This window comes from Carcharodon carcharias, chromosome 12, assembly GCF_017639515.1.
Source record: "Carcharodon carcharias isolate sCarCar2 chromosome 12, sCarCar2.pri, whole genome shotgun sequence".
Lineage (NCBI taxonomy): Eukaryota > Metazoa > Chordata > Chondrichthyes > Lamniformes > Lamnidae > Carcharodon > Carcharodon carcharias.
Genome location: NC_054478.1, coordinates 36,554,126 through 36,569,247, shown reverse-complemented (window position 1 = coordinate 36,569,247; position 15,122 = coordinate 36,554,126). Strand labels below are relative to the sequence as shown.

Genomic DNA, 15,122 nt, shown 5'->3' with positions numbered 1-15,122 from the left:
GGAGTCTTCTATGAGGAAATAGTTTCTGGTGAATGTTTTCTCTGCCAATCTTTTTGCCATGGGTCCTCAGCATCGTGAGCTTAACCATATGAGGTGGTGTGAGGGAAGGCACAGTGCTGGCGGGTTGAGGAGGTCATTGAGTAAGGGCAGGCTTGGGTTGGAGTACACCTCCAGTAGCTTGCCTGTTGCCAAGGAGGGAACTGGTGCAATGTCGCTCAGGACTGGAAGCCGGGAAGGTGACTTAATCAAAGAGTACCTGTGATTATGCGCATGGTTGAATTAAGTTGCACATCGATAAGTTTGTTGTGGGTAGATTGGTACCATACTGGGGTGCCGTATTCTGCAGTCGAGTACGTGATGGCAAGAGCAGAGGTCCTTGGGGTCTTGGTCTGTGATCCCTATGAGGTACCACCAGTTACTGTGGGTTTTAATTTTTTTCTGCAGTCTTGAGGTGCTGTTTGTGAGGATTCTGTCAAGTGTGACACCTAGATAAGCAGGCTGGGGATCATGCTTCAGTCTCTGGCCATCCAGGCTGATGTTCAGTTCCCTCTTAGCGTTGTGAAGGTGAAATGTGCTACAGACTGTTCTGCTGGTGCTCGGTTGTAGGCACCATATCTGGCAGTGATTGGCCAGCTTTGCCATATCGTTGTTTAATACATCTTACAGCTCAGGGAAAGTCTGAGCCTGTATGCCACAGCAGATGGATAGGCCATTGGTGTACAAATTGAACAGAGCTGGGGCTAAGACAGACCCCTGGGGTAGTCCATGTCTGTTTCCTCCGGGTGCTAGTCTTATCACCCATGTGCACCCTGAACCTTCTGTCCTGGAGTAGTAGTTCAATAGCATCAAAAACACGGAGGGAGAACTCTAGATATTTTGATGAATAAGTCAATGTGGCAGATTGTATCATATGCTGCATTAAGGTCAAGGAATATTGCCCCTGTTTTGAGATTCCTTTGAAAGCCATTTTCAATAAAAGTGATTAATGCAAGGACTTGATCACATGTGCTTCTTTCTTGTCAAAGAAATACTTGTTCCGCACTTGGGATGTTGTTCGCTTCCGGATTGAACCACTATAGGATTAGGTGCTCTGCTATCTTAAAGCATACTGATAGCTGGGATATTGGTTGGTAGTTTGTTGGCAATTTTGGGACTTTGCCTGGTTTTGAGAGGCTGGTGACTTTAGATATGTGCCAGGATTTTGGCAGTCTTCCCTCACATATGACCCTTGTAAAGAATTGGGCCAACCAGGAGCGGGCCTGTAGGCCAAAATGTTTGAGGAGCTCAGGGGGGATGTTGTCATAACCAGCAGCATTGCTCAGCTTGATGGTTTGCAGTACTTTGTCCAACTCCAGGGTGGTGAAGAGTTCAGATCTGGAATTGTGCTACCTATGGAAGAATTTCCACTTGCTCCAGATTTGCCTCTTCATTCACTTTTCCAGTGTTGTCCTTGCTATGTGAAGGAGATGGCTCACTACCTGATTGGCATTTACAAATGGACAGCTTGGTGTTAATGTTTCTGGGCTGCTTCAAGGTGGTGCAGGACTCTCCATTTCTGACTTGAGCAGGTGAAGTCGAGGTTCTTTGTGGTCTCTTCTGGCCTGGCGAGCACAGTCCAGGGATTTAATCAGATAGTCTGCCACGTCTGGGTCACTGGAGGACACTCTTGCTGGAGTAGGAGGAAGATTGCTTCCAAGCAAAGGTATATGAACAGGGCGATATCCCCTTAGAATGGTTCTGGTGGCTGCTTTTTAGATGGCTCTGCAGAAGTGACTCTTTACCGGCTCTATGGATATATTTCGCGATGGTATTGTTATAACACTTTGTTCCAATATCTTACTGTATTCCTCACAATTGGCTTTTCATGGGTTCCACCACTGAAATGTATTGGAAACATATATGAGAACCCAACATAAGCGTCTACCTTCACTGACTTGGCTGAGGTTATTTGTCAGGGCTGGAACACTTGGGTGCAATCTGCACACTATATCGCATTCTGATGGATGGCAGCACTGACAGGAGTAGCAAGGAGAAATAATTAGTGTATAAATGATGGTATCCCACATATGAGTTTCTTTTTGAATCCAGGGCATTGGGAGTGCAAAAGCAAATGGAACCCTGGACTGCATCAACTCGATGTTCATGGACAAGAGCATCCCAGAATGGAAGAAGAACCTGATAGGCTTTTGTGTGGATGGGGCTAGCACCAACTTTGGCTGGAGAGATGGGACCTTCACAAAGATGACTGCTGAGGTGCTGTGGCTAATCAGTGCCCACTGTGTGGTGCATTGATTAGAACTTGCTGCCAAGGACACATGCAGAGAAACCTACTTCACCAGAGAGATTGATGGCTTCTTAACCACATCATTTTACAGAAAGTCACTCAAGTGTCTTCGGGAACTCTGAAATGGCTGACTTGTTAGAGGAAACCATCCTCAGACCAACATAGGTAGAGGGTACTCATTGGGTTGATCACAGGTGGCAAGTACTGGTGACATTGGAAAGGAACCATTCCACTGTAGCCCATTTAAAAGACATAGTAAGTGAGCAGTGGGCTGAGGTCAAGGAAGAAGATGTTTCCAAAGCAAAAGTAATGGTAAAGAAGCTCACTTGCTGCAAGTTCCTTCTCTATATGGCACTGTATATGGATGTTTTGGAGGAGCTAGCTCACCCCTCTCTTCTTCCAGAGAGACCATATATGTCTACCTGAGGTAGTTGACAGTGTTATCATGGCCCAAGGTGTCTTCGTAACATAGGAATGTGATGGTCCCATGCTGTGACCTATCAGAGAAGAGTGCTGCGAGGGCATCTACAGAGGTATTGAATTGAAAGGGATTGCAGAAGGTGGAGCTGACTTGTGCCAACCTTGCAGAAACCAGGTTGAGCCATTGGTTCACTCCCTCCAAGAGCAATTTGACTCATTGTCAACCAGCAAGACCCTTGGAACTGTGACAAACCTTGATTTGAAAATGAGGTCACAAGCACTGAAAGACTATGGAGATGCCAGTGTGAAAATACTCTAGAACACTAAAGATATCCTTGTGGATGCAAGGTTGATAAACCTATGATCGAGTGGGGCCGACTAAAGAAGATAGTCCAAAGTTGCTAGAGTGCAATGCCGTACCATGCTTTGTGGAGTAGGCTCTTCAAAGAGAGGTAAGAAGAAGTCTCTAAACTTTTTCCATCTATTTGTAATGCAGGTAATATCATTGGCCACAACCAAAGTTGAAAGGGTCTTCTCCCTCAAGAACAGAATCAAGAGTGATTGGTGAGTGATTGACAACTTCAGGATTTCCCCAGAGGGCCCTCAAAGGATAACATCAGTAGAGGATCAGCAGTAGCCAGGTGGTACAAAGCAGGTAAATAAATGAGAAGACCACATATTCAGCCATGCAGTAAGCATTAGCAATCATCAGCTACCTTGTCTGAAGAAGCATCATCCCCTCAGGTTGCACACCCTGCAAACAAGCATAAAGAAGAAGAAACCGAACATAATTTTGAAGAAGACATGGAAGTTGGGGAGCAAGAAATGTCATGACATTGAGAAAAGGATCGATAAACACAAAAATGTCAGCAAACCATGTTTCTTTTTGTTTAGCATTATAATATAAAGGTCTGGTACATACAAGGTTAATGTAAGACTGAGTACAGTACCACCCACACAGTAATGTAAGAAAGCGTATGATCCAGGCCTAGGGTCAGTGTGGTGTTGAACAGAAACATGTTAAGATATAGACGTGGAGATAGCTCCTTGCCTGTACCCTTTACTGTATATATGTATATAGTTACAAGTAGTTAATAAAGACTTGCTGTTGACATACAGAAGATTATGAATACTTCCTCAAACAGACATGTTCTGTAACCAATCCCATTGCCACAGACACCATGTCATATTTAAACTTGCACAGGTTGAAATCAGGCAAGCAGGGTGTGAGATATCTTATTACTAAACTGTGATGGATCTGATTGCTGAATTGTTTAAAATTTGAGATCTAGAAGGATATTGATTGATTGTTACTATTACATTAGTGTGTAATTATACCAGTGCACATAAGTCTTTCTCTCTAGTAGCTTAAAGTTTGCAAAATTTTCTGTTTGGTATTTGTGCTGTCTTATCTATCTAAAGAAGGAACACCTAAAAAAAAACAACACAAATACAGAAGGTAATGTAAACCAAAACATAGCCCCTGAAAATCAAGCTAGGCAATCATTTTTCTCAAAAAGAGCACTTGAAGAAAGAAAATATATTTGAACCCTGCGCTCAACAGCACGCTTAGTGCTGGGTACATGCTACAATCATTTAGATTTGTAGACAGCACAAAGTATGCATGCTACCTGCATTGGAAGCAACAAATACATAGTCTTTCAGCATTGCAATCCCCACACCTGTTTTCAGATGCTGTCTAATTTGTGTCCCTTGACTTTATTTGGATAAGCACTCTTGCTGCCTGGGTTTTCCATTTTTGAATTTGAGTTGGACCACCACAGTTCCTGGTGAGCTGCAGCCTGACAATAAGGAATTAATTTGTATTGAGAATCTAATGAGTTAGTGGGAATAATCATACATGGACTCCGAGTGGATTGGAGTTAATGAACTGAATGACCTTTTTTCACTCCGGACTTCATTCTTATGCATGCTACTGAATTAAGGGAGGAATACACTGAAAGCCATTGAAGCTAAGTTGAATTATGATCAGCTGTCTATTCATTGTAAAATTGGATTTAAGTCCAAATTATATTTATTATCTCCTAGTATATAACACGCTGTATATCATTTTACTATTAAAAACTGGAACGTTTCAAAGCATATATGCTCATTTAAATTGCCCCTCAAATAAGCAGATGCTATACTTACCCCCTTCACTGCCCATTTCCCATATATATTAAAAGGAAGAAGTGCATATCTGTGCAGTATATTGCTTTGGAATGGAATATTTTGTATTGTACATGAGTAATGAGCTAGAGACTTTATTGATATATATATATATATATATATATATATCAATAAAGAGGGGAGGATTCTGTCCTCACGATCACATCTGTGCACATCCTTGAACATAGACTTAAAATCTGAGTGACATATTGCTTGATTGGACTGAAATGTAGCTGGATTTTGTAAGTGACTTCGTCTCATGCAAAGGCCCTTTTACAAACGAGTGTGCTTAGAATAATTATTTTCACCTCTGTGTTTTGTTCTTTTAACTACAATTAAACAATTGATACAAAGTCTGTACATTGACGGAGCACTTAATTTTATAGGTAGAGCTGCTTGAGCCTTCAGGATAACTTTATGTGAGTAAATAAGTATACAAATAATTCAGTGTCGTTCTTGCAGTTTAAAAACTGACTTATCCAATGATTTTAACTATATAACAATAAAATAGAAACTTAGCATTGAGAAAATGAATCTCTCAATTTGAATTAGGAGTAATTTCATTTAGTGGATGAAACTGAATACATTTAGAAATGATAGTTAAATACCTGTAGAGAGGATAAGTGGGATCAGCATTTTTTAGTTTAAATTACATTAGTTTTGATGAAGACAAGTTTTTTTTGAGCCGACTTAAATTATATTTTTAGTTTTTTCTGTCAGTTAAACAAAGCTAAGCTTTGTGGCAACAAAAACAAAAATATCTGGAAAAACTCAGCAGGCCTGACAGCATTTGCAGAGAAGAATACAGTTAACATTTTGAGTCCGTATGACTCTTCACCAGTTCTGGTGAAGAGTCATACGGACTCGAAACGTTAACTGCATTCCTCTCCGCAGATGCTGTCAGGCCTGTTGAGTTTTTCCAGATATGTTTGTTTTTGTTTCGGATTTCCAGTATCCGCAGTTTTTTGCTTTTAAGCTTTTGTGGCAGACTTGCACTACTGTTGAGCCTAGTTATCTCTGAAAATAAAATCTTGCTGAAATATTGTGTTCACCAAGATGTCTAGTAGTTTATACAAAATCTTATTATTCAATCAATAACTCAGTTGTTATGCATTAGCTCTTTGATATGTCTCATCCTTTTAATGAGAAATATTTCCTGGTCAACTAGCCATGTTGGAGAATAGAAAATTAAATATAGCATTAAACTTTTTAATTGAGTCTTCAAAGAAAATCTCTGAATTCAATGACAATAGGCTTGATTATAATCAATCTTCAGATTACAGCGGCACTTATGATGTAACTATATTATGACAATTCAATTTATTATATTTCCAAAGCTGCTTTTTATTAAGACATTCTCACATGAAATGTTTCAGTTTGTTTCCTGAAGACTTTATCAAATATACTTCCACCAAATGAGATTCTTGCATAAACTTCGGAATAAGTTCAAAATAGCCAATGGAATTTATGGAGAGAAATTTTTGGGAAAAAAAAGTTAAATAAACTGATCCGAAAATATAATGCAAATATTAATTAGATAAGCAGAAAATGTCTGTTTCCCAACTCCTCCCTCTTTCCCCACCCCCCCCTCCCCCAACCGCCCCACACGTTTTGCAAAACCCAAAAACCAAAACTGTTATACAAAAGGCCATGTGAACAATCATAGAATGGTTACAATGTAGAAGGAGGCCATTCAGCCAGTCATGTCTGTTCAGGTTCTCTGCTAGAGCAACTCTGCTAGCCCCACTCCCCCCCCTTCCTTTCTGAATGGGATGAAATGTCTGTAAATGTATGTCTGTAGTATACTGTCACTTGAGAAAACACAGAAATACTAATCAAAAAATTACTCAATTTATTTGGACCATTGCCCAGCAACAATGCAAAGTTCCCATTGGTTTTTAGCCTTGAATATATTCAGGACCACTTGCTGTAGTTGGGGTGAATTTAATCTATCCTTGACATGCTTAGAGAAGGCTACGCAAAGCAGCAATGGAAATTTGGCGCATAAGTGAAGGTCAAAGACTGATGTACCAGGGAGCAGAAAAAATTATACTTAAGTGGATTGAACTCTGCATTGTTGAAACCAATTGAGCTTTTATAACTATTCAATACCATTCTACCATTAATCCTCTTTCAGTGCATTATTGCATGTTGCCTTGGATCATCAATCTTGTACAGATTTATATATTTCTTAAGTGTGGCCAATATTTCAATTACATTGTCAGAGAATAGATATCCTTTTATTAAATTGCCTTGCCCCTTTTGTAGTACAGTCAATGATGTTTCTGCACTGAAATCTAAAAGTAGTAGACTAACCTTCCAGTTAACTCAGAGAATGTTTTGCATAATTGTTCCATGGTTGTATCCCATTCTCTGCATTTGCTTCATATATTAGACGTTTATAGCATGATAGGTTTATAAGTAATACATAGGTATTATGAAAGTTCGTCCATAAATGACAACATTTCAATATATCAGGGTTTCAGAGCTGTCACTGTATCAGGAGCTGGCTGAGTTTTACTGACTGACAAATTGTTGAAACTGAGAAAGCAGCAAGTTGTTATCCTGAAACTGACTGTGTACTAACAGTGTACACACTCAAATAGTTTGCGATCCTGAAACGGTTTCCTGAATTGTAGTTGAATTTCAACTTACTGCGTTCTCTGCTTCTTCAGGTTGTGAACCTGACCTGAATCGAGCTGCCTACCTTGAGAAAAAAAGACCCTGCTCCTGAGACGCATTCCTGTAGCTGAACTGAAATGAACGCTTTTAAGAAGTATATTTAAGAGATTCACTCAGTGCGCAGACAGAGATTAAGTGCATTATGACTCTGACAACGATTGCCATTGATTTGTGAAGCACATTCCGCTGCTCCTTCTGGGCTAAACGATGAAAGATTAGCACTTGGATTTTCATTATGTGAAGGCAGTAATGTCATAATGGGAGTGTTATTCCATTCAGTTACATGGTAAGTGAATTGGAACATTGAAAATGTTTCAGGATAAATGGAGAATACCACAACTATTGGCGTGAAACATTATACAGTGAGTGCAATTAAGGAAAACAAAGTCAAAAGTGTGCTCTATTTGATCCACAAACGAAGTATTTTGTATCGCAGGCAGCTGTGGAATATGCTATTTTTACAGTGACATTTTTTGAGAAGTGTTTTGAGTTGAAATTTTAAAAGTGCATACTTAATTTCCCTAGTTGCAAACTGGCATGTGTTGTTAATGGTATGTTGTTAATGTTCTTAATACTATTTGTGCCATAACATCTGAATGTCTTGAGCTTTACTCATTGCAAATCATGTTCAAGATTACGAGAAGTGAGATCCACAGTACCAAAGAAAATTTGGTACATAGGAATAATTACGGCATTTGTAGACAATTTGTATTATATTGACGGTTGGAGTTTAAGCCATGCATAAGGGCCAGCCTTTCTTGTTTTTGATTGGTATTTACATTCTATTATTCAGCTGTTACCATGTGATTGGAATCACATTTGAGTGATTCCAACAATTTTCAAATAACTGGTTTATGATAATATTGAACTATGTATTCTGGTATTAATATAATTGAAGAGTGTCCCGAAAATTCTTTAGTTCCAAGAAAGTAAAGCATCTCATCTCCAGTTCCTCCAATTTACCCATGCATACTTCTGAATATTATTGGCCGTACTTGTTATGATGTGGCAGATGATTTGTGCCAGGTGAACCAAATCCACAAGGGAAACTTGGCCATGCGATCACAACAGTTTTGCAATTTGTATTTATTACAGATTTGTGCATTGAATTTAGAAGTAATGAGTCCACTAACACCTTTAGTGTTTTTTAAAAATTAAACTAAAAAATTTATTAACAAAAGAAAAGAATTTAAACACACAAGATTACAGTTACTTAATACTTTAACAAGTCCCAAGATTCCAAATTATCTTGACTCCCAGCTACACACCTCCTTTAAGGCAACAGTCCAAAATAGATTTTAAATTTAAATAAGCAATCCAGCAAGGTTACCACACTACCCACTTGACGGTGGAATTCCAAAGGCTTTTAACACAACTTTAGTTCCTGGATACAGCAGCCTTCTGCAAAAGTGTCAATAGACTTTTCCCCAAGGCTGTTTTACATGGTGTACCTTTCAAGCTGTTATATTGCCATACCCCACATAGCCTTTCATCCCTCTTTATATATGTTTCTCTTTCTCTAACGTGGAAAATCCCATTGTTCTACAGGTCTTCAGAAATTTACTTTCCCCATAATATAAAAATCTTTCATGTCAATATAGCCTTTTTCCTTTTGGGAAAAATAAACGTAAAAATCTTGCCCTATTTATCTTGCTAATTGTAAACATCCTACCATCTCCTAACTTATTTTAAAATGCAAATTTCATTCCAACCTTATCTACTGACTCTTAGACTCTAGTTTACTCATTAGCATTTCAAATACCCTTTTTACGCCTGACTCTTATAATTTCAACCTTGCAATCTGTCTGACTCTAATTCAATTAAATCAGTCACACAGACAGAACTATCCACGCTCAGCCATTAACCTCCCTTACAACTTCCCACAATATTATTATGAAAAATATGATAGCTTTGTAACATACTCTTACCATTGCAAAACTAAGAGACACCAAATGTAACTCAAAGACGTTAAAGCTACCTAAAACTTACATATGTAACTTTAAAAAACACAGTAGCTCTTCCTTAACTGAAACAAGCCATTTTCCTCTGAGCCCCATCCATGTAGCAAATGCTGTGTTTTCATTTGTCTTACAGCTATTATTTGTGTATTGGACTTGATCCTGTTTAGCAGCTACAGACAATCCACGATGACCAAGATGTCGTATAGCTCGTTTAGTAGAATTCTCGTTCGGGGTCAGAAAGGTATTCATTTCTGCCCCAGTTCCGTCCTGTCCCCAACCCAATTTAAACACAAAACAAAAACAGAATTACCTGGAAAAACTCAGCAGGTCTGGCAGCATCGGCGGAGAAGAAAAGAGTTGACGTTTCGTGTCCTCATGACCCTTCGACAGAACTTGAGTTCGAGTCCAAGAAAGAGTTGAAATATAAGCTGGTTTAAGGTGTGTGTGTGGGGGGGCGGAGAGATAGAGAGAGAGAGAGGTGGGGGGGGTGTGGTTGTAGGGACAAACAAGCAGTGATAGAAGCAGATCATCAAAAGATGTCAACGACAATAGTACAATAGAACACATAGGTGTTAAAGTTGGTGATATTATCTAAACGAATGTGCTAATTAAGAATGGATGGTAGGGCACTCAAGGTATAGCTGTAGTGGGGTTTCCCACCTACATCCGTGATTCCTCTGACACCTTACGTCACATCAACAATTTCCAGTTCCCTGGCCCCAACCGCTTCCTCTTCACCATGGACGTCCAATCCCTCTACACCTCCATCCCCCACCAGGATGGTCTGAGGGCCCTTAGCTTCTTCCTCGAACAGAGGCCCGAACAATCCCCATCCACCACTACTCTCCTCCGTCTGGCTGAACTTGTTCTCACGCTGAACAATTTCTCCTTCAACTCCTCTCACTTCCTCCAAATAAAAGGTGTGGCTATGGGTATCCGCATGGGCCCCAGCTATGCCTGTCTCTTTATGGGGTATGTGGAACATTCCTTGTTGCAGTCCTACTCCGGCCCCCTTCCACAACTCTTTCTCCGGTACATCGATGATTACTTCGGTGCCGCTTCATGCTCTCGTCGGGACTTGGAAAAATTTATTCATTTTGCTTCCAATCTCCACCCCTCCATCATTTTCACGTGGTCCATCTCTCTCACTTCCCTTCCCTTCCTTGACCTCTGTGTCTCAATCTCTGGTGATAGACTGTCCACCAATATCCATTACAAACCCACCGACTCCCACAGCTATCTCGACTACAGCTCCTCACACCCCGCTTCCTGTAAGGACTCCATCCCATTCTCTCAGTTCCTTCGCCTCCGTCGCATCTGTTCCGATGATGCTACATTCAAAAACAGTTCCTCTGACATGTCCTCCTTCTTCCTTAACCGAGGTTTTCCACCCACGGTCGTTGACAGGGCCCTCAACCGTGTCCGGCCCATCTCCCGCGCATCCGCCCTCACGCCTTCTCCTCGCTCCCAGAAACATGATAGGGTCCCCCTTGTCCTCACTTATCACCCCACCAGCCTCCGCATTCAAAGGATCATCCTCCGCCATTTCCGCCAACTCCAGCATGATGCCACCACCAAACAAGTCTTCCCTTCACCCCCCTTATCGGCATTCCGTAGGGATCGCTCCCTCCGGGACACCCTGGTCCACTCCTCCATCACCCCCTACTCCTCAACCCCCTCCTATGGCACCACCCCATGCCCACGCAAAAGATGCAACACCTGCCCCTTCACTTCCTCTCTCCTCACCGTCCAAGGACCCAAACACTCCTTTCAAGTGAAGCAGCATTTCACTTGCATTTCCCCCAACTTAGTCTACTGCATTCGTTGCTCCCAATGTGCTCTCCTCTACATTGGAGAGACCAAACGTAAACTGGGCGACCGCTTTGCAGAACACCTGCGGTCTGTCCGCAAGAATGACCCAAACCTCCCTGTCGCTTGCCATTTTAACACTCCACCCTGCTCTCTTGCCCACAAATCTGTCCTTGGCTTGCTGCATTGTTCCAGTGAAGCCCAACGCAAACTGGAGGAACAACACCTCATCTTCCGACTAGGGACTTTACAGCCTTCCGGACTGAATATTGAATTCAACAACTTTAGGTCGTGAGCTCCCTCCCCCATCCCCACCCCCTTTCTGTTTCCCCCTTCCTTTTGTTTTCCAATAAATTTTAAAGATTTTCCTTTTCCCACCTATTTCCATTATTTAAAAAATAAAAAAAAATTTAAAAAAAAACCCCATTAGAGCTATACCTTGAGTGCCCTACCATCCATTCTTAATTAGCACATTCGTTTAGATAATATCACCAACTTTAACTTTAACACCTATGTGTTCTATTGTACTATTGTCGTTGACATCTTTTGATGATCTGCTTCTATCACTGCTTGTTTGTCCCTACAACCACACCACCCCCACCTCTCTCTCTCTCTCTCTCTATCTCTCCGCCCCCCACACACACACCTTAAACCAGGTTATATTTCAACTCTTTCTTGGACTCGAACTCAAGTTCTGTCGAAGGGTCACGAGGACTCGAAACGTCAACTCTTTTCTTCTCCGCCGATGCTGCCAGACCTGCTGAGTTTTTCCAGGTAATTCTGTTTTTGTTTTGGATTTCCAGCATCCGCAGTTTTTTTTGTTTTTACCAATTTAAACACAATTTAGTTTCCTGTTGTGATGCTTTACTGCAGGTGTATGCATTATTGCAAAAATGCATTATTGATGGGACAATTCTTCAGATAAGATGGTAAACCAATGACTTGCCTAGCTCTTCCAGTGGTTTTTTTGCATACTGAAGAGCCATGGAAGTACTGCCAGTGGAATGGCCATCATTCTTCCCTGAATCACTGCCACCAGAAACAAGTAGACATGTTGTACTTCTCATTATTTTTTGCAAGATCTTTCTATTCGCAACATGATTTCTGCCTTTATCAACGTAAGTAACAATACTTCAAAAGTAAACCAATGCTTTGAGATGTTTGAAAGATTACTGTGGTAATAAATAAATGTGAGTCTTTCTCCCTCGCCCATGGTTCACATATCTCTCCAAGCCTAAAAAGAAAGACTTGCATTCATATAGTATTTCATCTTTCACAACCACAGGATGTCCCAAAGCGCTATGTCCTTCAAGCCAGTGGGTTCCCTTGCTTCAAGCTGACAACAGTGATGCTATTCCCATTCTTTACTTTGTGAAGTTCACCAAGTGGGCTGAGTGAATACACTTTAAATATCTGTGAATGAGCCATGTGCACCTAAATCAAAAGTACTCCACACACATTGTTCTGTTGCTGATCGAAATTAGAATAATTGTATAAATTGATTGTTGTCTAAGTAGCTGCTAAATAGTAAAAATATTCTACTTACTATTTATGCCTTAATCGCTGCCACTTGTGACTCTATTTCTTTGGGTTATGAAGTAATTTTTTTAATATTATGCAAATGTTAAAAATACCCTGTATATTCAGTTGAATCCTGGTAAGTTTTCCAAGACTGGGTATGCTTGGATCAGGGTTTCTACAAACTAGATTAAAACAACCAATGCACAGAATTTATTGTTCCACATTCCAGGAAAACATTCAAAGATATTTTATATATATATATAATATGTATTTTTATGTTAAGCATTAAATCATTTGAGAAACTGGTTTTATGCTTGGATCAGGAATTTGTACTCGTGATATATACGGAGATCAAAAATATATTCACTGGAGGATTATTGGTTGCAGAATGTTGAAATTTTATACTTCAGTCAGCTGTGTGTTGTCGAGTCTGTTCTCATTTGCTCAAACTGTAGGAAAAGGATAGAATTTGAGACTAATTTTAACAGTTCAACCGTCTTAGACCTGCACCACACCTCAGTTAGGATTGACTGACAGTAAACTATTGATCCAATGTTTTCTCCTGTTACTGAGAATGATCTAGGATATGCAAAGACTCTGATCGTCGTACTGTACGTGCTAAGGTGACTTCAATAATCCAGGCACCAGAATAATTTTGTTCAATAGTCATTCTGTACAGATTTGTATCTTGTTTAATCTTATTCAAGAAATTTGCTGCATTTCAAACGATTAATCTGTAGTTTAATTTTACAGGTTCACCAGACACCTCAGAAGGAAAGACAAGTCAAGTCACCAAAAGCCAAGAGGCGAAAAATCTCTAGATAACGTTCAATGTCTTCATCACTGATATAAAGTTATAGGGTTGAACTGTGTGTATATAGAGTCTTAATTATCCACGATGCTACAAGGTGCTATTGAACTGTGGTACAGTGTTTCTTCAATAATGAGCAAAAATTATATGCTGGATAGCTCATCAGAAACCTTGTGAGATCATGGTTACAGTTTATCTACTGCTTGCCTAAGAAGTGACATTTTCTACAGTGCTAAAAGATCAAGAATATCAAAAACTGAACAGTCCAAATGTTTCTGATGATTTTTCATTGTGTATATAAATATGCAAAATTTCATGGTAATATCAAATTGTAAATACTGTATAAAGTTGTCATGTACAAGCATACTTAATGCACAGTTTATCTTTTCTTGTACAAAATAGTGTACAAAATTCTTTGGTTTCTATTGAGTACACATACAACAGACTACCAGTGTAAAGAGAATAAATAAAAATGCCGCTTAAAGCTTTTATATGCAAGATGCTGTTTTTGTATTTAACAGCAGATGAGGCATGGTTATGTGATAACTTAATTATGGCAGACACTTCACACCGCCAATGTTCATTTCTATTCTGTTTAGAACTCTGTCTTTTGTGCAATGGCATGGAGGTCGTCTACAGTCCCACATGCAAACTCCATGTAAAATGAAGTCTTTCTTTTTCCCTTCGCTTTTTTTCCCCATTCTGAATTGATGTGTTCTGTTTTAATGGTATTGTTGTCTGTGTTTTCTTATCAGTCAGCTTTTCTGCTGTTTTATGTCAAAACAGATGTTTTATTCATCAAAGGTGTGTGCTTTTATATTTAATTTTGCCTTCCTTTGCTTTACTCCTAAACTGTCTTGTAATGACAAACTTTGCTCTTTGTTTTGACATTTATCTAATTGTTTTGTATTTTCTCACATGTATACTTTACATTAGTAGAATATGTAAAGTATTTTGTGCACTTGATTTTAATTGGTTGATGGCATTTATGTGGGTGATAGGAGTAGTTTGTTCCAGTCCATGCAAATTCTCTTTAGGGTTTTATGGTTTCATGTAAAGGACACTAATTGTAAATATTGTGAGCATTACAGGTCGTGCAGTGTTGTAACATTTTTAATAATGTTGCACCTACTTTACAATTAAAAACTGGTCACTCATACTTGAATTTCTGCTTGTGGAGCCATTCTTTACCAACATTTCATGGTAAAATAGGAATCCTAATGCAGTACGCCAGGCCTATTTTTAAACCTCTTCAAATTGAGTTAAAAATTTACGACTAATATTGTTATTTGTATTTTGTAATTGGAGGTGGTCATCACGTTTTCTACAGTACATAACATGGCAGAGTGAACAAATGTAGAAGAGCAGACATGTACATTAATTTGCTTGTTTGAACCTTGTAGAAAAGAACAATGAAAGGCAATATCCAACTATTATTGGATTTTTAACTTAATTGTTTTCCTTC

At 39.6% G+C, this 15,122-nt stretch overlaps 1 protein-coding gene across 8 annotated transcripts in view; it reads left to right on the top strand.

The window, feature by feature from the left end:
• Nucleotides 1-14,822, top strand: part of LOC121284806 (methyl-CpG-binding domain protein 5-like) — a 261,093-nt gene extending 246,271 nt beyond the window's left edge. For 6 of the 8 annotated variants that reach the window (XM_041200520.1, XM_041200519.1, XM_041200515.1 and 3 more), the window contains one exon: nt 13,600-14,822. In XM_041200520.1, coding sequence (XP_041056454.1) covers nt 13,600-13,671 — 72 coding nt within the window. In that variant the 3' untranslated portion in view covers nt 13,672-14,822. Of the gene's footprint in view, nt 1-7,548; nt 7,842-13,599 lie in introns of all 8 variants that reach the window. The other 2 variants (XR_005944549.1, XR_005944548.1) reach the window with 1 other exon arrangement.
• Nucleotides 14,823-15,122: the final 300 nt, after the last annotated feature.